Here is a 23,676-nt window from a genome sequence, read left to right as displayed (position 1 = left end):
ATAACTTTAAGGAGGATAGGATTATTCAGTGATGACCTTAAGAAAAAAAGAAGCTTTAGGTGGTTATATTTTTTTATGTTTAAAATAACGCAACTAATTGTGTGCTTTAAAATATATCCTAGTCTCTAAAGCTGATCCAATGTCTCCACCATGTAACTCACAATGCTTACCATTAACAATTGGTATTGGCAAAAACTACGGCTCAAAATTAACATCGGTGACCCCGAAATCGGGCGCGTGTCTTGTACGCGCGTGACGATTTTTCCAAAAAAAGCTCCGCCGCTTCAAAACCTAGATCTAACGTGCTTCTCGCCTCTCCGGTCATCGGCGCTCTTCGCCGTGGCTGCAAGAGGGTCCCCGGTTTGTTCGCTCTGCGATTAGGCTCTTCCCGGTAGGCGATTTGACGAGTCTAGCTCCGAAGTTCTGTGGTTTGGTTTTTCGGAGGCTTCATTTGTTAAAGAAAAGGCGTCTGTTGGCCTGAATTCCGATTCTTGATTCGGCGATTTCATCTTCCCGGCGCTCTCGTGCATCCTCCGATTTGTTTGAGGACGGCAAATCCGATGTTGTGAGGCTCCTCACGGTGCTATTTCGGCGGTGTCTTTGTGCTTCGTGGCTGTCGCATAGCTGCTTGGTTCGCACCAAGCGGCGGTCGTTTTTCTTCTTTGGCGTGCAGCTTCTTCTCTTCAATGGTGGTCCGGCGATGCTCCGTGCTCCGTCCGGCGCTGGAATGCTACTGCTTTCTTTCCCTCTGAGGTTACCACTTGTCTTCACCTTCTGAGTCTTTTCTCCCGCCCCGTGTTAGTAGTCGTTGGTTTCCCTGGCTTCCTCGCTTGCTCCGGTAAGCTTAGCCTCTGTGAAGTGTTTGTTGCTTAAGGCTAGGCTGTCTGTGCTTTGGTTTCAACCTCCGGATGCTTCGATCTTTAGCTTCTATCTTCACTGGGGGTTTTGTGCTGGACTTGTTTTGTTCGTTGCTGTGTTTTGTTTGTTAGGGCCGGTTTCTCTAGCTACTGCAGGCCACCAATCGACTTCATTTCTTCAGCTCAACTTCCAAGCCAAAGGTGATGATTGATGTTACTGACTGGTGCTCTCCGAGATTTGTTTTGCTTTTGCTAGAAACTTGTGAGTTTCGTTTTTTGAGGGAGTTGTGGGCTCTGCTTGATCAAGGGTTTGAGGCTGCCCGGCGTCGCGGTATCCAGTACCTTCTCCACGCATCTCATTGGCATGTCGCACTTGTTTTTGGCCTTAGCGCTCAGGTTTATTGCTTCTATCACCACAAATGTCAAAAGCCTTTGCTTCAACCTCTCCGGATTAGTGTCTCTCTAGTATCAAGCTTCGAAAATTTTCAAAGTGCTTTTTGTGGTTGGTCCTGCGAGTTGGTGGTGCTAGTATGGTTTTTTGTGGATGTGAAGTTGCTATGCTCTGTGCTACTGACTCTTGGAGGGACTTAGTAGAGTGAGTAAGCATTGCCTGCCTCTTTAAGCTCGGTGGTTCCGCAGTCACTTGCTTGTCTCGGGCTATTCGTTGAACGGACTGCTTCCTCGCTTCTTGATCAACCGCTTCTTTGTTTTTTTTCCTTTGTTGGCTTGGTTACTAGATTCACTTTAGGGATTCGTTTTATATCTTGCATCAAACTGTCTTCTTTCATTATCGTTATGGTAATGATTTGAATTTGATGATTTGGTGTAAGAATGTGATATGCTTTCATGTTTTTTATCCTTTTTTGGCATGAGACCATTTACTTGGTTATGCTTAATTGTGTAACTCAAACTTTCATTGTGAAATGAATATTTACATTCTTATCAAAAAAAAAAAAAAAAAAAAAAAACTACGGCTCAGCAAAAGTAAGCGAGTTAATTACCGGATCGGTACTTTTTTCAGTCAAACTTATCAGTTTGGGTTTATTTGCCCATACTTCTGTTTTAAGCATTCCTCAAACATCGGAAAAGTCGTTTTTACCTTTGTCACCAATTGAAGCAAAAATAATTGTTTTTTTTTTTTGTGAACGACAAAAACTTTAAGCTTTCTCCTTCACTTACCAACATGAAGATCATGGAAACCCAGATCCTAATTTTGACAATTATTTCAATTGGAGCCCTTGGGTTTAGAGGATACTATCCCCTTAGGGTTTATTTTTCGTTATTCAAAAAGAATTAGTTGAATCCAACTCATTGGAGATGGTGTTGGCGGAGGAGAGGTTTTGTGTTTCGGATCGGAGATGATGTTGGCGGCGAATCGGAGAGCAGATCGTGCCGTCGTCTTCAAGCGGCAACAGATCCGCCACAAGTGAGCAACCCAAGACCTCCGCAAACCCAATGGCTTCCACTCCACATCAACGGGCGGTGGACTGTGTGTCGTGAAAGTAAAAATCGAAGTTGCCATAGGGTAAATAGCGAGACGGTGGGATAGATCTGGAAGGAGGAAGCATGCGGCGGTTGGAGGCGGATTCTCCGGTAGCTCAGCCCAGCGACTGTAGGTGTCCAAGACGCTTTTCTTCTTAATTCCACCGGAGAAGAATTGTCAAATTTTTTAATTTTTCCAAAATTCCATTTAATTCAGTAGGGGCAAAAATGTCATTTAACTAAATCTAAAAATACATAAATATGCAAGTCGGGATAGAAAAACCTAAAATCAAACTTTTGACCTAATAAATGCTCATTCTCGTAATAACCCCAAAAGTAAGCCCCTTGATTAATTTCGGATGAATTAGCTTATTCACTACGCAGTGTAACACGCTAACCTCGACTATTGGATCCACCTGGCGATGTTTCTTACAATCGGTTCGTTGGAAAGTTATAGAAACTTTAAATACTTGGCCCCAACGTTAATAACAAATACTACATATGTCTCTTGTTTTATCTACTGCTTAGATCATATTTTATTTGGAAAAATGGGGCCGTATAATAAACACATACAAAAAATATCTTGGATGCGTTGAAGTAAGTGAAAAGATGAGATTGTGTTTGTATATTTTGTTGTAAAGTTGTGAATTTTTAGTGACGATTATGTAATTGATTTTAACAAACTAGAAAGAAAAAAAGAACAATCTTTTGACTATTTAAGTACTTCGGTACTAAATTTATTGTGGTTTAGGGTAAATATTTTATTTAAACGCAAATTAACTTTTAGTTTTTTTTTTTTTTGTTTTTTAATTAAAATTTCATATAAATGTTCATTAGATAGGTTAAAACTTACGATCTAATCAAATAAGAAAACAATTGTGAATAGAACGAATCATCAAAAAAAATTGAGAGTCATTACCATCTCACATCAAAGAGTAGCTTCTTCTTCTTATTCAAATTAAAGCTCTCTCTCTAGTGATGGGCGATTTTGAGGGTGTGACGGCGGGGACTCAAGATGCAACTATGACGGATATTGGGGAGAAGATCCGACCACCGGGAGAACCACCAGATGTATCAGCTTCGTGGGTGAAGAAGGTCACGGGTAGTGGTGCAGGTGGGATTCCGGTACCGGAGAAGTTTCTGGATGATGAGTATGTATCTACAAGGCTTCAGTTGGAGTTTCCGCACGGGGAAGATGGTGAGCCGGTGATAACCATAGGGTCGGAAGTCCTTGAAGCGATGAATGGGTTATGGAAGCAATGCATGGTAGTTAAGGTGTTAGGGAGAAATGTACCTATTGCCGTGATGAGTCGTCGTTTGAAGGAGATGTGGCAGCCGACGGGTGCAATGGTGGTGATGGATCTCCCGAGACAGTTTTTCATGGTTCGATTTGAAAAGGAGGATGAATACTTGGCGGCGTTGACTGGAGGGCCATGGAGAGCTTTTGGAAGTTATCTTATGGTGCAAGCTTGGTCCCCAGAGTTTGATCCAATGAGAAATGAAATTGTTACAACACCGGTTTGGGTTCGATTGGCAAACATTCCATTGAACTTTTACCATAAGTCGATCCTGATGGGGATTGCTCGTGGTTTGGGAAAGCCAGTGAGAGTAGATTTGACAACGTTAAACTTCGAAAGAGGAAGGTTTGCAAGAGTATGTGTGGAGGTGAATCTAACGAAGCCTTTGAAGGGTACTGTCATGATTAATGGGGAGAGATATTATGTGTCATACGAAGGGCTCACGAATATCTACTCATCTTGTGGCATCTACGGGCACTTGGTGCACTCTTGTCCTAGAGGGGTTGTGGAGAAGGGGATTGAGGCACCTGTGACGAATGCGGCAGGGGAAACAAGTGAATCAAACCAGGGAAGTGATGGTTTTACGCTGGTTAGGAAAACAAACCGCCGGGGGAAGTCATCGGAAAACAAGTTGGCTATCGGAACTGGTGGATCAAAGCCAGATTTGGGAAGAAATCTCCGGGATATTTCGGGAAAGAACAATATCGAGAATATTGTGACAGAGAACAGATATGGTAGTTTGAATGAGGAATTGATTTCGTCGGAGGTGAGGGAAGTTGCCATAGTTGGCGAGGCGGATAAGGAAAATACAATTATGGTGGATCGCATGAATAATGGAAAGAGTGGGGTGCAAGGAAAGGGATGGAAGGCGGGAGGAAGTTCAAAACAGAGTGTTAATGGGGCAAAAGGAGGAAAGGGTGCGAATCAGACTGGGCCAAGACCGGGGCTGATAATTGGGCCCAAAGGGAAATATACTAAACAGACTCGGCCCACCAGAGGTTTAGTCTATGGCCCAATAATCAGAGAAACAGAGACTTCACCTTCGGGGAAGAGAATGAGAGTAGAACAGGGCACACCATGGCAGTTGGGAGGAGCCTTTGCGAGTGTTCGTAATGGTGGCACGGCTGAGGAGGCTTCCGCTAACGGAAACAGTTTGGTCACAGTTGACGCACAAACTGAACCGATAGAGGAGATGAGTAGCAGAGATATGGTTTTGTTAAGTGACTCACAAGACGGAGTGGATGTGGGTGCACCAAATGCATAACGTGTTGCCCCGGTGGTTCTACATCGAGTTTATACATTAATGATGAATGTCTTATTATGGAATTGCCGGGGGGCGAATAAACCTAATTTCAGAAGATCAATTCGTTACATTCTCAAGAAGCATCAAACGGATTTTTTAGCTTTGTTAGAGACACATGCTGCGGGTGATAGGGCGAGTCGTATATGTCAAGGCATGGGGTTTGAGAACTCTTTTAGAGTGGATGCGGAAGGACAAAGTGGGGGTATCTGGATATTGTGGAGATCGAGTATCGGTGAAGTTTCGGTTGTGGAGCAGTCTGATCAGTTTATTCACGCGAGAGTGGTAAATGGTCAGAGATAATGCACTTGGTGGTGGTATATGCGGCTCCGACGGTCAGTAGGCGAAGTGGGCTGTGGGAAAAGCTGGGAGAGGTTCTCCGGGGAATTTCGGAACCATTCATGATAGGGGGAGATTTCAATACGATATTGAGGCTAGACGAGAGAACAGGAGGCAATGGTAGACTGTTACAAGATTCACTCGCCTTCGGGGAATCGATTAACGAGATGTCTCTCATTGACCTAGGCTTTCGGGGCAGCAAGTACACATGGAAGAGGGGCCGTGTGGTGAGTACTTTTATTGCCAAAAGACTAGATCGGGTCTTGTGTTGTGCCCAAACAAGACTTAAATGGCAGGAAGCAACAGTTTCTCATTTACCTTTCATGGCCTCTGATCATACTCCGCTCTATGTTCAGTTATGTCCAGCGACAAAAGGTAACCCAATGAGGAGACCGTTTCGGTTTGAAGCAGCATGGTTAAAGCATGACGGATTTAAGGAGATGTTGGCAAATTCATGGGATGGGGAAATGTCAACACCAGTGGCACTAAACGGGTTGAAGGAGAAACTCAAACAGTGGAACAAAGAGGTATTTGGTGATATTCACAAACGGAAAGAGCAAGTAGCTAATGAAATCAAAATGGTTCAAGATTTGTTGGAGCTGGACCAATCGGATGAATTACTACATAAAGAGGAGGTTTTGATAAAAGAGTTTTATGTGATTTTGGAACAAGAGGAGGTTCTTTGGTTTCAAAAGTCTAGGGAGAAGTTGATAGCCTTGGGGGACCGTAACACTAAATTCTTTCATACTTCGACAATCATTCGACGGAGGAGGAATTGAATTGAGATGTTGAAAGATGATAGTGGTCGTTGGATATCAGATTCTCAAGAGCTAGAGAGATTAGCGATAGAGTATTACTCCAAACTCTATTCGTTGGACGATGTCTCACAGTCAACAGAGAAATTACCGCAGCTAGGTTTTACCAAGTTGACAAGAGATGAGTTGACTAAGCTCAGCAAACCATTCTCAGCTTTTGAAGTAGAGAAGTCGATTAGAAGCATGGGTCAATATAAAGCGCCGGGACCGGATGACTACCAACCGGTGTTTTATCAGAATTGTTGGGAGGTTGTGGGTCCATCGGTTGTCCGGTTTGTTCTGGATTTTTTCCAAACTGGTATACTGCCACCCGAGACGAATGATGCGATGTTGGTTTTGATTGCGAAAGTGATTAAACCGGAAAAAATTACGCAATTTCGACCCATTAGTTTGTGTAATGTTTTATTTAAAACAATTACGAAAACTATGGTGTTGAGATTGAAAGAAGTCATGCCAAAGCTTATTGGACCAGCCCAAGCCAGTTTTATCCCCGGGAGATTAAGCACGGATAATATTGTCATAGTACAAGAAGCTGTTCATTCAATGCGACGTAAAAAAGGTAGAAAGGGTTGGATGCTTTTGAAGTTGGATCTTGAGAAAGCTTATGATCGGGTCAAATGGGACTTTCTTGAAGATACACTAAGGGTGGCTGGACTTCCAGATTCTTGGATAAGGTGGACTATGCAGTGTGTGTCGGGACCATCGATGAGCCTACTGTGGAATGGGGAGAAAACAGAGGCGTTTACACCATCAAGAGGACTTAGACAAGGAGACCCATTATCTCCATATTTGTTTGTGATGTGTCTTGAGAGATTATGTCACTTGATAGAGATGTCGGTGGACTGCAAGAAGTGGAAGCCAATAAGTCTCTCGAGAGGAGGCCCGAAGCTGTCACATATTTGCTTTGCGGACGATCTAATCCTCTTCGCGGAGGCATCGGTTGCACAAGTCCAAGTAATCAGGAAGGTGTTGGAGAGATTCTGTGTTGCTTCGGGACAAAAGGTGAGTTTGGAGAAATCGAAGATTTTCTTCTCCGACAATGTTCACCGGGACCTAGCGAAATTAATTAGTGATGCAAGTGGGATTCAATCGACGAGGGAGTTAGGGAAGTACCTTGGTATGCCGATACTTCATAAACGCATCAATAAGGATACTTATGGTGAGATTTTGGAGAGAATGTCTTCACGGTTAGCTGGCTGGAAGGGGAGGTTTTTGAGCTTCGCAGGTCGGCTTACTCTTACGAAATCAGTGATTGCATCGCTACCGGTACACTCTATGAGTACGATTCTACTGCCTAAATCTACCATTGACAAGATTGATAGAGTGTCAAGGTCATTCCTCTGGGGCAGTAATCCGCAAAAAAGAAAGCAGCACTTAGTGGCGTGGAAGAGAGTGTGTTTACCAAAGAGAGAGGGTGGTCTGGGGATACGCTCTTCTCTGGCAATGAATAAAGCTCTTCTAGCTAAGGTCGGATGGCGTATTTTGCAGGACAAAATGAGTCTATGGGCGAGAGTGCTCAGATCAAAATATAAAGTTGGTGACGTACATGACAAGTCTTGGCTGAAGGTAAAGACTACTTGGTCATCTACTTGGAAGAGTATAGGGACAGGGCTGCAGGAGGTGGTGTCCTTGGGTTTCAGCTGGGTTATTGGAGATGGTCGGGATATAAGATTTTGGGTTGACAAGTGGCTCTTGGATAAGCCTTTGCTGGAGTTGGTGACGGGACCATTACCTGTCGGGTATGAGGAGAGGAGAGTCTGTGACTTATGGAGACGAGGTACAGGGTGGGAATTTTCCCAGATATTACCATATGTCTCCGAGAATCTGAAGTTAAGATTCACTGCAGTGGTGTTAGATGAAGTAACAGGCGCGAAAGACAGACTCTCTTGGGCCGGGAATGCGGATGGTAACTTTACGGTGAAGTTAGCTTATGTCCTTTTAACTAGGGACAGTTCACCGAAACAGAGCATGGAGAGGTTTTTTGATCAGATTTGGCGGGTCATGGCACCAGAACGGGTTCGCTGTTTCTTGTGGCTAGCGGCGAACCAGGTCATAATGACGAATATGGAGAGGGCAAGGAGACACTTAAGTGACACGGGACTGTGCTCAGTTTGTCGGAGTGGAGAGGAGACAATAATTCACGTCCTTAGGGATTGCCCGGCCATGGCGGGAGTTTGGAGACGTATCGTACTAGCTCGGAGACTTCAATCATTCTTTGCGAAATCTCTGTTAGAATGGTTCTTTACAAACTTGTGCGAGGAGGCTGCGGGTGACGGGTGTTCTTGGTCTACCTTATTTGCAGTTGCGGTATGGTGGGCGTGGAAGTGGAGGTGTGGAGATATTTTTGGAGGGATGAGTAGGTTTCGGGACAGGGTTCGATTCATAAAAGACCTTGCCCAGGAGGTATTCATCGCACACAAGGGAGTCATAGGGGAATCTCGTACGGCTGTGAGAGAAGTAAGGCTAATTGCGTGGAAACCACCGTCTGTCGGTTGGACAAAAATCAACACGGATGGTGCTTCGCGTGGGAATCCAGGATTAGCAACTGCTGGGGGTCTATTACGGGATGAAGGAGGTAACTGGATATGTGGATTTGCGTTGAATATAGGGATATGTTCGGCTCCTATGGCGGAACTTTGGAGAGTCTATTACGGGTTATATATTGCGTGGGAGAAAGGAATCACACGAGTAGAACTCGAAGTGGATTCGGAGATTGTGGTGGGTTTTTTGACGACAGGGATAAGCGAGAATCATCCACTGTCATTCCTAGTACGGTTGTGCTATGGCTTCATTTCAAGGGACTGGATAGTCCGAGTGTCTCATGTGTATAGGGAGGCTAATCGTCTTGCAGATGGATTAGCGAACTATGCGTTTACGTTATCGTTGGGTTTTCATTTTTTGGATGGTAGTCCACCCATTGTTAGTTCGTTGTTGTTTGATGACATGAACGGGTCTGCGTACCCTCGTAATGTCCGTGTGTAATTATGTTTAAGTTTTTCTTTCAATAAAATGGGGAAGCTTTTGTCTCTCCTCTTCATACCAAAAAAAAAAAAATAAGAAAACAAATTTTAGCTTGTTACTCCCCATTTTACACTTTTTTTTTTCAAATTATTTATTCGCTATGAAAAATGACGTTTTAAAATTTTAAGATAATAAGCAACTTAGAAAATTTGAAGTCAAACCATCATTCATAGCTAATTAATAAATAGTCTTAGGCATATATACATAATTATCCATATCATGATTATTTGACTAATATTAGCTTGGCATATTTATTATTTAATAGTAGTAACAAATATTTCAGTCATAGCATTAGACATTATATTTAGTGTTTTTACCAATATTGTTCTTGGATACTATAAAAACATACAAACTAAAAATTTGATTGGACAATATTCTATATAGCTTTTCTCTTTGGTATATATATATATATATATATATATTAAAAATAACTAAAGAAAATATCTTGCGTGAAATGAAACTTTTTATCCTAGGGAACTAAGGGATTTTGGTGAAGGCACCATCATCAATTCGATTATATATATTGGAGACGTGCACTACACAGGCAAATTAATACACGCAGAGCTAGACACACACTTATATATAACTGATCTTCTCCCAAATCCTGAGATTAAAGCAAATCCTCCATCTTTTACATATAAAGATAATCATCAAAGAAGATGATGATGATGATGATGATGATGAAGGTGATGATGATGGTGACGGTGATGGTGAGTGAAGGAAGTATAATAGAGCAGACATGTAAAGAGACACCAGACTTCAATCTTTGTGTGTCTCTCCTTAACTCCGATCCACGTGGTTCCTCTGCCGACACTTCTGGCCTTGCTCTCATCCTCATTGATAAAATCAAGGTCCTTTAATTATCTTTTCTCATATAGTTTCTTTCAATATATATATCCAATTATTTCGATTAAAAGTCTCTTATAAGAACCAGATCTTTAATAAAGGTTTCCTTAATTTCAGTATAGTATAAGGTTAGCCTTTCGACGTTTTTGTGTTGGGGACATAAATAATTTGAATAAATAAAAACTTAGATGCTGTTTCTGTATATAATACAAATTTACGTGGTTGTTTTATAAATTTGTAGATGTAATGGTTAATTTTAAATTAATCTTATTCTATGAGTTAGTATTAATTTTATCTCTTAAAATTTTATCACTATTTTAGTGTTTAAAAAACCTCTTAAGCGTTGTTACTTATTTTTTTTTGAATTTGATGTTAAACTAAACTCAAAAAGAAAATAATGTTTTTACATCAAGTGCAACTTTTGGTTGAAATAATTAGAAATAGAAGTGTTTAAGCTTGTAAACTGATGTGGTCAAGACCAACAGCTAAATGTTTATTTTGGTCGAGACCAACAGGTTTTTCATCTATGTAAATGTAACAAGGGGTGTTTTTGATATTGAGCTTCTTTACTATACCACCAATTATGTAACTTTTCTTAATAAATTATCTGAAATAATGGGAGGATTTTCTCTATATATCGAAATGCGAGGTTGTTTCTGTGTGAAACGAAAACTTATGGGGTTATTTTATAAATATATGATTTTTTAGGGACTGACAACAAAAACCTTGAACGAGATCAACGGTCTATATAAGAAGAGACCAGAACTAAAACGGGCTTTGGACGAATGTAGTCGAAGATACAAAACGATCTTAAACGCTGATGTTCCCGAAGCCATTGAAGCTATTTCTAAAGGAGTTCCGAAATTCGGCGAAGATGGTGTGATCGACGCTGGTGTCGAAGCTTCTGTTTGTGAAGGAGGGTTTAAAGGGAAATCTCCGTTGACTAGTTTGACCAAATCAATGCAAAAAATCTCTAATGTGACTAGAGCCATTGTGAGAATGTTGCTTTGATTTAAATCGTATGTTTATACAAGCATGTGTTAATCGGTACGTATTTGATGGGATTTTACCTTTCATATAAAAAAAAGAATTCAAGAAGATAAAGATAAGAAACTATACATAATAGTTTATTTCTCATTTCTATTAGCTGGGATATTGCATGTGAGAGAAAAAAAAATTAATAAGGTAAAATTTGGTAATTCAATATGGTTGGTCAGACAAATGTCGATTTGTTTTTATTTTAATGGAGATATGTTGATATATGGATTGACATAGATACACTCTTTGGTCGAAGATATGAACAACTCATTCAGGCACGTGTTGAATATGTACTGGCGAATAGTGTATTGGACGCTATTTTATAGTATTATTAAAAGTTGGAATTATTGGGTTACATATTATTTATTTTTCCCTCGTCAAGTGATCACTTTGGTCAACAGTGTCACTGTCACAATAAGCAGGTTCGTGGTCTGGGCCCAATTAGAAAGGCCAATAAATTGAACTAACTGCAAGTGTCTATAACTCGACCTATTAAGCCCAGTAGCTAAGCTATTCGGCCCAAAAAAAACAACATGCCTTGTGTAAAAAACTAAAAATGATTCCACTTGTATCTGTATGAAAATGACTCACAAACCTCTGGCTTTGTATACTGGAATGTCAATAGGAAAATGAGAAAAGCTCCTCAAAAGGACTCACAAACCTCTGGCTTTGTATCTGTATTCACATCATGTTTCTTGCATCGTGTGCCTTTGAAATATGATTCCCTTCCCTCAATTAGTTTACTCAAAGAAACACTCGATGTTAGCTTTGAGTCATCTAGATGAAAGCCCGCAGGTTAAAATAGATCATTGCTTATACCTAAACCAGATTTATGTTTGCTATTAAAGAATCTTTACTCTGTGTAGCTTAAGTATCACCGTATATGTTTACACAAACTCAGGAAGGATCATACAGTCCTGTGAGAATTTTTGCAGAACTGTTGCTGCATTGTAATAGACTAAAATCAAGAGTAGGGGACTCACCATATTCAGCATCAAATTCATGGTGAGAGTCAAAAGTTGATCCAGACACTGCAAAACAACAGAGTGCAAGTACTTAAGTGTTACTGTATTTTATTAAATGCATTTAAGACACATATTTACTGCCGATATTACCAAGAGCCTTGTTTTCGTTGCTGATTCCCTTTTGGTGTTTCAGAACTAAACCCAAGGCCAAGGAAGGCATCTCTGGAATTGCAGAAGCAGGAGAAGATTCATCATCAATGGATTTTCTCTTTTTTGGCTTGCCCTGTTTTTGTTTTGTATTTCCAGCATTATCTTGGTTGGGTTTTTCATTTCCATCTCCATCTTCTTTCTTCTTGTCAGTGACTTTAAGTTTTTCTTTACTCTCACCCACAAATTCCAAGCAATATAAAGACACCTCTTGATACTAATAATGATGGAACGCCCAAGCTCCTCCTGCTGCGTTTTTAACCTTTAGGGTCTCCGAGTCAACACCTTCAAACCGTAGGTTGATGCTTTGTGTGGTTATTACTTCGCCACCGACCATTGAGAATGACCTCTTAGCATTTCCTTTCCAAAATACATTCTTGCTTATTCGTCGCCATACTAAAGGTGATTTATGAAAAAACAGCCAGTCGCAACGTTTAGGTAGAGGACGAGTTAGTTTGAACATGTTTGTCTGATCCCAAGGATATGTATTGAAAATATTTTGGTCCTCCAAGGTGGGCATGCCAACCTGAATCTTCTGATTCTTCAATAGAACAGAGGCAGCACAAGAAAGGTTTCTTTCTGAGGGATCTCGAAATCCATTGAGGTAATGGAGCGTGACAGAATCAGCAGACAATTTCTGGGATAGAGAAGCATCAAGTATGTCCTTCACATCAGTATTTACTTCCAAGCTCACGGGAGATAGAGCATCCGAGAAGGGCACAGCGATGGTCATAGCTGAATGGTGATCCATAGACTGCTGCTATGAGTGGAGGTCGGTCATGTTGCATCAATAGATGTGTGTTTGCAACCGCCTGTGGAAAAAGAAAAAGAAACACGCAAAGAAGAATATGTGATTCACTAAAAGGCCCTTAAAGAGCATCTCCAATGGTGAGAGCTAGGCCTGGGTTAACGGTTTAACCCGAAATAACCGAACCGAGGAACCCGAGAATTTCGGTTTTCGGCAGCATCCGATTTCATGAGAGCAAACCGATCGGTGAAATTAGTTTGAGAATTCGGAATTCGGTTTTGTTCGGTTCGGTAATCGGAGCCGATCGGTTTAACCTAGACCGAGAATCTGCAGTCCTATATAAAGATAACCATAAGACATTAACCTAATTACTAGGGTTTCTTCTTCGTATTTGCTCTTTGCGACTGCGCCTCTCTCTTGCGATAGCGAAAGAGAAATCTTTCTCTGTTTCTTCAACCTAATCAATAATCTTTAATTCGTCTCTTCTCATTCATCATCTTCCAAGCTTCTTTCATTCTCTGTAATCTCAACCGGTGTTAAGACTAACCCTTTGCTCAGAGATTCAACCCGCAACCTCGACTTTGTTAGGGGTAAACACTTCTTCTTTCTCTTTAATGGCTTTTCGTTTTAGTCTTTGGTCTCTAACCTCTTCCTTTGTCTCGATAATCTCTGATTTGGAAATGAAAAAGCCTAACCCTAAAATTTCAGATTTCAAAAATAAGAGATTACCATGTCTATTTTCTTTGTTTGTGGTCTATTTCTTGTGTCTCTGTTTCGATTTGGAGCATCTTAATGTTAGGGTTTACTTACAAAGTTCAAAATCCGAAATTCTCTTTGTTCTTCTAGGTTCTTAGCTTTGTTTATGGTCTATTACGTGTGGCTGTGTTTTGATTTGGAGCATTTTAGTGTTAGTGTTTAGTTTCAAAGTTCTAAATCTGAAAATTCTCCTTGGTTCTTCTAGGTTATTAACTTTGTTTATGGTATATTTTGTGTGTTTGTGCTCATTCCTTGTGCTAATACGAAATTGTTTAAGTTTTGTAGATGTCTACAGAGCACAATGAGAACATTGAGGAGCCGATGCTTCAACCTGAAAATGCTGAAGATGTTCAAGCAGAGAAGAGGCGTAAAACACCTGCACCTGCTGCTTCTGCTTCTGTTAATCCACAGAGACCACGTAAGAAGTATGCTAATAGAGCAGTAGTTTGGCAACATTTTCTGCTGCTTCTGCTTTAGTACAAGTGGTCGAGTGTTGGACCCTTATAGGAGTTCTTTAACTCCTTACATGATTGAGGTTTTGCTATGCACCCAACAGTGGCTAAGGTGTTCATTTAAATCTGAAGCACAAGTAGCAAACTTAGTGCAAATGTTGGAAGAAGTTGAGTTTTTTGAATCTCTTGGTAAGTACACTTAACTCTTTTATTCTGTGATTGTGTATTTTTAATCTCTTTCCTACTTTGACTTTGTTTTTCTTTTTACAGATTCTCAGAATTCAACTCCAGCTCCTCCATGAATCTTCAAAGTATGACAGGTAGTTAAGGTAAAGTGAACTACTCTGTCCTAATTTAGTAGTTAAAGTAAAGTGAACTACTTTGTCTTCAGTTCTTGTTTTCTATAGATTGTTAACTGCTTCTCTTTAGACTGTTAATTGCTGAAGTTTGCTTTAGAGTTTAGATTGTTAGCTTAGATACTTAAATACTTAAGTTTCTGATCAATTTTTGTTATTATTTTCATGTGTAGGTAGGAAGCTGCACTTTTGTTCTTTTTGACGTGGATATGCAGCCTTAACAATGGACGGGATAGTACTGACTTTGAAGCTTCTTTTTATCTACTTTTTGATGCGATAAGCATGCTTTTGTATAACAAACAACTTTGCTATGAGTTACTAATTACTCTAGTGTTTGTATGGTTCTGTAATATGGTGATTTGATACAATGCTAGCTTGCTAGCTTAGCAGCTTCTGTAATGGTCTGTAATGGTTATTTTTTGATGTATTGTCTGATATTTGTGCTTGATACAGGTTTAATTCGGGTTAAAAAAACCGAATCTCAAAATTTCCGGTTTAATTTCGGATGTGAAATAAATCTTGATAACCGACCCGAAAAACCCGAGTACCGACCGAACCGAACCGAAATTAATTTCGGTTCAATTCGGGAGCTTTTCTCAAAAACCGAATTTTCCCATAACCGAACAACCCGACCCGAATAACCCGTTTTCGCCGAAGACCCAGGGCTAGTGAGAGCCCACCATGGGCTATCTTTGTGGGGTTTTAGTATTTACATTTTAAGGTCTTTAAAAATTTTTTGTTAAAACTTTTTAATTTTGCAAAGTCCAATGGTAGGCTCTCTTTGTGGGGTTCTCTGGAAAAAATTAAACTATTTTTTTAATTATTTTATTTTATAAAACTGAAAAAGTTACAATTCATAACATATTAAACATACAATAATTTCATACATTTGAAAATAAATTTGCAAAAAAAAAAAAAACTATTAGTTATTCTGTTGATTGTTGCGAAATTTTCTCCATATATGCTCAACCAAATCACTTTTCAATTGTTGATGCATATTTTGATCACGAAGTTGATTTCGCATGCCCATCATATTCTCAAGATTTGGAGGCATACCTGTAGAATACGCGTTTTTTTTCTTTTGTTTTGTCAAACGAAACCACCTAGCCAAAAAAAAAAAAAAAAAAAAACACCAGCCAATAAAAACGTGACACGTCATCGTCTCTCTTGTCTGGCAAAGTCTCTCTCAAGAGAGACAGCTCTCTCAAAAATAATTTATTTTTTAATTTTTAATGAGAGAAACTATGAAGAGAGCTCCATTTTCACACCATTGGAGATGCTCTTCAAAGCTTCTGGCCTAGGAAATGGCCCAATAGTTTTAGTATTTACATTTTAAGACCCTCAAGTTTTCTTTTGTTTTTAGAAGAGCGAAGCTCAAACTAGTTATATATATATATATAGATATTTGGCACATCGCACTTTCCTCGCAACGTTGCTAAGATTTTGCTAGGAACCGCCTGACAACCAATTAAAACGAGGCATATATTGCGAGGGTATTGCGAGGTTTCCTAGTAACTCCCTCACAAATTCTTCATTAGGAGATTACCAAACACAAAATTAAACACTACAATAATTTATTCTGATTTTTAGTAAGTCTCTCGCAAAAAAAAAAAAAAAAAATTTTAAATAATTTCAGGTTTAGGGTATAGTTTTACGAGTTAAGTGCTACAAATGTCTTCCAAATCCTTCGGAAAGTCATTGGTTTAGGGTATAGTTGTGCGAGGGAATTACTAGTGGCTCCTCGCAAATCCCTCGCTAAAAGAGAATCAATTTGAAAAAAAACAACAAAACACTACTAAAAATCATTCGGATTCATTTTTTTGAATCATTACGAAGTTCATTATCTTTATTAGAATCTACTCCATCATCAGATTCTTCGAATTCGTCAGAATGTGCATCTTCCTCAAATACATCAATGATGTCTTATGTTTCTCTATTATATGGATCAATGTCTATAACATTTTCTATTGAAAATGTTGGTATTGAAACCTATCCCATTCTTTTTTCATGCATCACCACATATTCAACTTGCCGGATTATATGGTCTCTTGGATTCACTTTATATCTGAAAATCAAAGTTTGCAAAACACTCTTACGTACTTTAGGGTTTAGGGTAAAGATTTGTGAGAGAAGTGCTACGGATCCGTGGTATCTCCCTCGCAAAGCCATTGCAAAGTAAAAAAAACTTCTATTTTGCAAGGGAATTGCTAGTAGTTCCTCGCAACTCTCTCGATAAAAGAAAAAAATTTAATTTGAAACAAAACAAATAATCACACCTAAAAATTATTCAGATTCATTTTTTAAATCTTTAAAAATATCATTATCTTCATTAGTTATTTGCATTGACATCGACAACGCCTAAGTTATTTGTTCCTACCCCTAAACCGATTGATGGATCGTACCGATCATAGTTGAAAAGTTTGCTTTTCAAGTTCAAGAAGCATGAATATTCAACTTCTATGATTTGAGACATATATATTTCGTGCTCTCTCGACATATTTTAGTAAATTTTAGCTAAAACAACTTTTTATTTATATGTACGGAATTTTGATGGTGTTTTTAAAAAAGTGGTTTGTGTTTTGCGATGAAATATGCGAGATATTCTTTTCTCGCTAATTTTTCGCTAATTGCGGGTGATTTGCGACGGCTTAGGTCTTTGCTAGAAAGTACTCGTATCTCCCTCGCAAAGTTGCGAGAGAATTAGCCGTCGCAATTTTTGCGACAAAATTGCAAGGCCCGTCCACGTCGTAGCAAATTACTTGTAATGCCCTCGCAAATTTGTGAGGGATATTTTACCTCGCAAAGTTGCGTCACAATTTGTGTATTTTCTTGTAGAATTGGATCTCATGGCTAAAACTCCATATTGCACACCGCATGACAAAACTCGATGCTTCTGATAATAGTTCTGAAACATAGACACTATAATACCAAAACTTCAGTATCATGGTCATTCTAACAATTCGACTTTGTTTTTCTCTCCATTTGATCCCAAGATTACCTTATCATTTTCGTTGGGAGAATAAACTGGTCTTTGTTTTGTCCCACAATACAAACCACGATATCATCACCAAGAAGCATACACATCCATGTATTATCTCCATGTCTAACCGTGGGCCAAACACCAACACATTTCAGTTCCAGATGCACAGACGTGCAGCAGCTAGACGGTAGTCAAGTCGTGGTCGACCAAGTTGTTGAAGGATTTCATTCATATATGTAATTGAGAAACTGGTGTTGGTTGGAGATGAACTAATGAACGTTCTAAAATGCATGTGGTAATCGCTGACTGAAACTCCCTCGCAAAGTTTGATATCGAAATGAAATGCAGGCTTCTTGGGAAGGCTAAATTGCAATTGATCGATCTATAATTGTTTGGACCAAAAAAATCACACATATTAGTAAAAGAAAATATATTTCTTTATCTTTACTAGATGTTAATTACATTTATAAGATATAAACAACTCTTTTCTCTAACTATATAATTTTTTTCTATTTACTTTTTGAAGATAGTGTCGACTTATGCTATTTCAAATAATCGTAACAAAAGTGTGTGCATACTAAGAACAAATAATTTTATTTGCAAAAACTAATATGTAAAGTAACCTACAATTGAAAACTTAGGTACATGTGCATACTATGTACTATAAATGGATATTACATTCATAAAACTAATCATGAAATTTAAGAAGTTAGGTCACAAACTCATATATCTGTTCTCAAAGACGAAAAACAAAAGATATATATCTAAAATCCCATAAACCTTAAATGGAAAAAAAATATATTTAACCCATTACCTTATGATAAATTTCTCTAGAGTGACAAAATAAGTAGAAAATATTCATAACCATGTCGACAAATAATAGTTTTTTCACATAGTATACAAAAACTTCATCAATCATCTCTTACTAATAAAAGAAGCTCATTGTGGCTTTTCAAGTCATCAACGTCAGCATTTTGCAAAGCTTTGTTAAGTTGCCACATCATCAACAAGTTAATTAAAAACTTCACATTTTCAAATTAATTGAAAACTTTACATATTCTCTATTAATAAACGGTGAAACGTTGTTTCCATCAATTAAATTAGTCACCCAAACACTTTTCCTATGGCTTACAAAATATATATCAAAAAGCGTCTCTTCCTCTGTCTCCCACATATTACCACGAATATCTTTTCTGTTTCAAGCTCCTCACTTTTCCTATGGGTTCGATGTCTCTGATTTCTAATTTTCATAATTCTATTCTCAAACATTCTTATTCTGAAAGCAATTCTCTATTATCGTTTTTTAATCAAAATTCCAAGATGGTCTCTATATATTATAGTATTCAAAACCCACTTCACAACACGAAATCCTAAATTTCTAAGGGCATCTCCAACCCTACTCTATTTTAGAGTAAAAATGTCTCCAACCCTACTCTATAATTGACTTTAAAATAGAGATTTCTGCAGATTGACTCTATACATAGAGCAACTCTATTCTCAACTCTATTTTTGAGTTCAACTTTTTTTATTTGAACTTTAGTCCCTCAAATTTAAACTTTTTTATTTAATACATATAATCATTTTATAAACAACAATTACAACACATAGTTTTATAAACTTAACAAGCAAACAAGTACTAAATTTAAAATAATTTTATAAACTTAACAAGCAAACAAGTACTAAATTTAAAATAAACAACATAAGAAAACTAAAATATAAAACTAGTAATTTAATAGTCCGGTAAATTGCTTGTAGATCTGCCAAGATAGTTAAAATATTGTCCAAATGAAGTAGATGGAGGAGGAGTTTCTTGATCTTGATCTTGTTGTTGGACACGTCGTTTTTGTCAAATCCGTGCTTGTTCACTCTCAAAATATGCCCGAACATTTGGGTTTTGAAAAGAATTCAAATCAAAAAATAAAATTTTGTTTTCTTCCTTTATCTCATTCAAAGCATAATTTTTTTTTTGATCTCAATGCACCAATTCAAGTTGAAAGAGAAGCTCCACCTCCCGAAGTCGAGATAACAGGAAATGATAATATCCGGTTTCAAGAGTTTCTTAGTAGATTTAAAAAAACCAAAGATAAAGAAGCTCATTTGTCACTACGAAATGATTTAATTGATCATATGTGGGAAAAATATTCTAATGGTGTTATTTAAAATAAAATTTGTAATGTTTTATTATTGTTATATGATGTAATGTTTTTTTTAATAAATAATTGGTGTTTAATTTAAATATTTTCATATTTTATGGAATTTTGCAAATCTATAATATATGGGGTCAAATTGTAAATTATATAATTAAAATGTATTAGTATATAAAATAGAAATAGAATATTTTTAAGAGTATTATTTTTTAGAGTAGAAAATAGAGATATACATTAGAGAGAGACCTTCCTCTAAAATAGAGTTACTCTATTTTAGAGTAAGATATAGAGCTCTACATTGGAGATGGTCTAAGAGCTTCATAAATGGCTAACCCTAGCTTTGATGCAATGGAGAAGAGTGTGGAGAAACTGAATGAGGACACATATCGTCGTTTATCCGCCATTGAAGTTGCTCTAGATAACTTGACTATGATGTTTGCCGTGAAAGCACCTCTGAAAATACCTAACCCTAGAGTTATCTTCGACTTAGCGATCGGCGGGTATCCGATAGGTCGGCTCGTGATGGCTCGTGATGGAGTTCTTTGCCGATACAACTCCAATAACGGCGGAGAACTTCCGTGCCCTCTGCACCGGTGAGAGAGGAATAAGGGAGAGTGGTAAGCCACTCCACTACAAGGGATCAAACTTCCACGTAGTTGCTCATCAATACATGTGGGCTGGAGGAGATATCACTCTCGGGAACGGAACGGGAGGCGAATCGATCTACAGTGGCACATTGATGACGAGAATTTCATCAAGAAGCATACACATCCAGGTATTGTCTCCATATCAAACCGTGGGCCAAACATCTCAGTTCCAGATCCTCATGACGGACATGCAGCAGCTAGACGGTAGTCAAGTCGTGGTCGACCAAGTTGTTGAAGGATTTCATTTCATGTATGTAATTGACAAGAGGAACTCTACTCCTCTCCTTCAATGGACACTCTTCTTCTCTGATACGATCCATGGAGAAGGACGAAGGGAAAAAAATCTTTTGCGACGAAGTAGAGGAGAGAGAGAGAGAGAAATCACTCTTCTTGTTCAGTTGGAGAAATTGGCAGAGAGAATTTTAAGTTGTGTATGAGTGTTTGGTTTTGGTAAAGGAGAGAATTTTTACAAGTTTGTGTGTGTGTGTGTGTTTTGTTTTTGTAAAGGGTAAGAGGAGGAGTGGCTAGCAAAGAGTGGGTTTGGAAAAAACTTTCGTCCGTGAGTGAATAAAATTGAGTCGCTTTATTTTCTCTCCATGTCAAATTCAAAATCTCTTATCATTTTTATCACTCCGGACCAATCAGATTTAAGAGTCTCTATGAGATACCTTGTGATTAGCTTACTATTTTGTGTACACCATGATTGTGCCCCCACCTGGAGCAAAAAAAAAAATGTATAGAATTGCCGCGATTGGGCTTCTTTTCTAGTTTCTTATCAACAAGGTAAATATATTTGGTAGGCTCCAACTCCAACATTGTGAGGCAAGTTGTAGACATAAGTAACTATGACCAAATCCAAACTGATTAGATAGTGGATTGATTATGATTTTTAAGTAAATGTAGAAACAAAGTTATTGCACGGACCAAATCCAAATTAAAAGGATGAATATCGGTTACCTAGACTAAAGTGCCCCCATATGTTTTTAAAAAAAAGAGACCAAAGTGTCTTTGCTTAGTTACTACTTCAGACATCTCGAAAAGGGACCTTATATTTCAGGTTTCCTAAATGTCAAAGTTAAAGTTTGAGGTTGTGTCTCTCTAAAAGAAAACTTCAAATTTAATTTCAAAAAGATTTATATTTTACACAATAGTCTTTACTCCTTACTATTGATTATAATTAAATAAAATCATAAAAAAGTTTTATAAAAAACTGTATAACATACTTTAAAATATTACAAGCAATATTAATTCATAAGATGTTACATTATAAAATAAAATCCATATATACATTTTCGGAGATATTTTTGAAATAAATCCTGGAGTTTGAATGTATTTACAAGAGATGCCATTGGTATTTATTATTTATATTTGTTTAATTTAAGTTAAGATATTACAATCAAAATCTTTAGCCAACAATCCAGACACAATCTTCCACCATATCTCAACAATGCTCATTTCTTCTCCATTTAAGTTAAGATTTTCAATTCAAAAATATTTTATTATAAATTTGGAAGAAGTATAATGAATATGTATATTACCATAACCAAATTCAATGGCTTTTCAAACCATTTTAAGGTAATTATATATTTTCTAAACCATAATCCTTATAATATTTTGTAATTATTAAATAGTGTTTTGTTTTGAAAACAAAAATTAATTAGATTTGCACTACCATAATTGTCATAATTGTGATAATGCATAAAAATAGTTTGAATGAATAGATACAAAATCGTTAAGGTGTATATATCTGGTCAGGTCTTTAATATTTTGTTAATATTTCATCATCATAAATTAAAATATGCAAATTAAGATTAAGAGTTTTTTGGTAAAGATTTAATCCATGTAAACGTAATGAAAGAATCAACCATATATACATTATAGACTTTAGATAAGAGAAACAACCATATATATAACATAACGAATTATATGACGGGATGAGTTTTAATCGTCGTTCATAAATATGTAAAATATCATTAACTTGAGGCTACCATACTAATTAAATCTTCATTTTTTTATTAACATCACTAATATCTATATATACATTTTTGGAACACTTTTAGCAAATAAATCTTGGGGTTGGGCAATATTTACAAAGAATGTCACCGACATTTATTATTACTTTTACAAAATTTAAATAAAAGATATTAACCAAACAATATCTTGCCTAATTTGTTTCTAAAAATCTCTACATATCTTTCCATATATCTTCGAAAAAATTTATAGCAAATATTTATATTAACATTTTGCATAGCAATAAAAATACTAATTTATAATAATCAAAATATTCACATAGAAAAATCAAATACACATACAGGAAAGAGAACTATATCTATCATCATTTAAGCCGTTGCTTTATTTAAATTATAAAAAAAAAACACAAAAACTTGAAATCATATACTTTATATGATAAATTTAAAATATATATTAGTAGTATAAATTTAAAATCGTTCAAAGAACGGTATACTACGGGTGAGATCCTAAAATTATTAGATTTTATAACAATAATAATTTAGTTTCTTGGATTTTATAATACTAATAATTTAGCTAACGAGATAATATAGACGGGTTTATATGAGATGACGGGTTTGGGTTGATATTAATAAATAACGGTATATCACGGATGAAATCCTAAAATTAACAATCAAAATACAATTATACACTCTTAAACACAAATCAAAAGAAACAAATTAACAAAACAAATCCAACTTAAATTTAAAATTTTTAGTTATAAAAAAACTGACCCACGGTATACTGCAGAGTAAAATATTCAAAATTTTAAAATCCACCATACATCGTTACTTAAAAAAAACTGTATGTTTTCGTATCTATACTTCAAAAATTGATAGATAAATATCTACATTTAAAAATACAAATTAATATGATATATCTTCAGTTAATCTTTTAAAAAATAACATTATATATTTTTTAAAAATATAGTCCGCGGTATACCGCGGGTTAAATTCTAGTTATAATATAAGATCAAACAAAATATTATCCCGTGATGTATCGATAATTAATGACAATTGTAAAGTATAAGATCCAAATGTCTTAAATGATAGAATTTACGAAATTTTAAAAATCATAAATTTTAGAAAATAATCGTCCCGCGGTGTACCGCAGATCAATCACTAGTTACATAAAATAAAATAAAAAACACAGAAACGAAATCATAAATTAAAAAAACTAAATTAACAATTATTGAACCTAAATATTTCTGTAATGCTCTTAGATATGATCAGTTAATGCATTTCGAAGAGGTAGATGAGTCTCTTTAAGGTGCTTATTCACTTTTTTGGGAAAATGAAATTTATATTATAAAAAATAAAAATTGAAGGACTAATATGATAGAATAGTAAATTAGAGCATCTCCAAAGGGAACTTCAAATTTGAAGTTTGCCAAACCTCAAAGTTGAGGTTTAGGG

At 37.0% G+C, this 23,676-nt stretch overlaps 1 protein-coding gene, 1 long non-coding RNA gene and 1 pseudogene across 3 annotated transcripts; all 3 read left to right on the top strand.

The window, feature by feature from the left end:
• Nucleotides 1-9,569: 9,569 nt before the first annotated feature.
• Nucleotides 9,570-11,071, top strand: LOC9327464 (cell wall / vacuolar inhibitor of fructosidase 1). Its single transcript, XM_002894039.2, has 2 exons — nt 9,570-9,963; nt 10,667-11,071. Exons 1-2 carry the CDS (start codon nt 9,772-9,774, stop codon nt 10,967-10,969), a joined length of 495 nt encoding a protein of 164 aa, XP_002894085.2. The 5' UTR covers nt 9,570-9,771; the 3' UTR covers nt 10,970-11,071.
• Nucleotides 11,072-13,070: 1,999 nt separating this feature from the next.
• Nucleotides 13,071-14,926, top strand: LOC9330145. Of its 2 annotated transcripts, none has more exons than XR_002329296.1 (4): nt 13,071-13,506; nt 13,958-14,313; nt 14,395-14,453; nt 14,654-14,926. It is a non-coding gene; the product is annotated as an uncharacterized LOC9330145 (long non-coding RNA). The 2 variants fall into 2 exon arrangements; XR_002329297.1 differs by having other exon boundaries at nt 13,950-14,313.
• A 5,005-nt stretch (nt 14,927-19,931) lies between these two features.
• On the top strand, nt 19,932-20,966 carry LOC9330144 (annotated as a pseudogene).
• Nucleotides 20,967-23,676: the final 2,710 nt, after the last annotated feature.

The sequence above is a fragment of the Arabidopsis lyrata genome, assembly GCF_000004255.2.
Source record: "Arabidopsis lyrata subsp. lyrata unplaced genomic scaffold ARALYscaffold_1, whole genome shotgun sequence".
Lineage (NCBI taxonomy): Eukaryota > Viridiplantae > Streptophyta > Magnoliopsida > Brassicales > Brassicaceae > Arabidopsis > Arabidopsis lyrata.
Note: the sequence above shows the minus strand (reverse complement) of the source record. Positions and strands in the feature narration are given on the sequence as shown.

What these genes read in the sequence shown, in the direction of transcription:
- LOC9327464 (XM_002894039.2), top strand. Translation starts at nt 9,772, where the DNA reads ATGATGATGATGATGATGATGATGAAGGTGATGATGATGGTGACGGTG. An exon ending in TCCTCATTGATAAAATCAAG is followed by an intron (nt 9,964 to 10,666) that starts GTCCTTTAATTA and finishes ATGATTTTTTAG; the next exon opens with GGACTGACAACAAAAACCTT.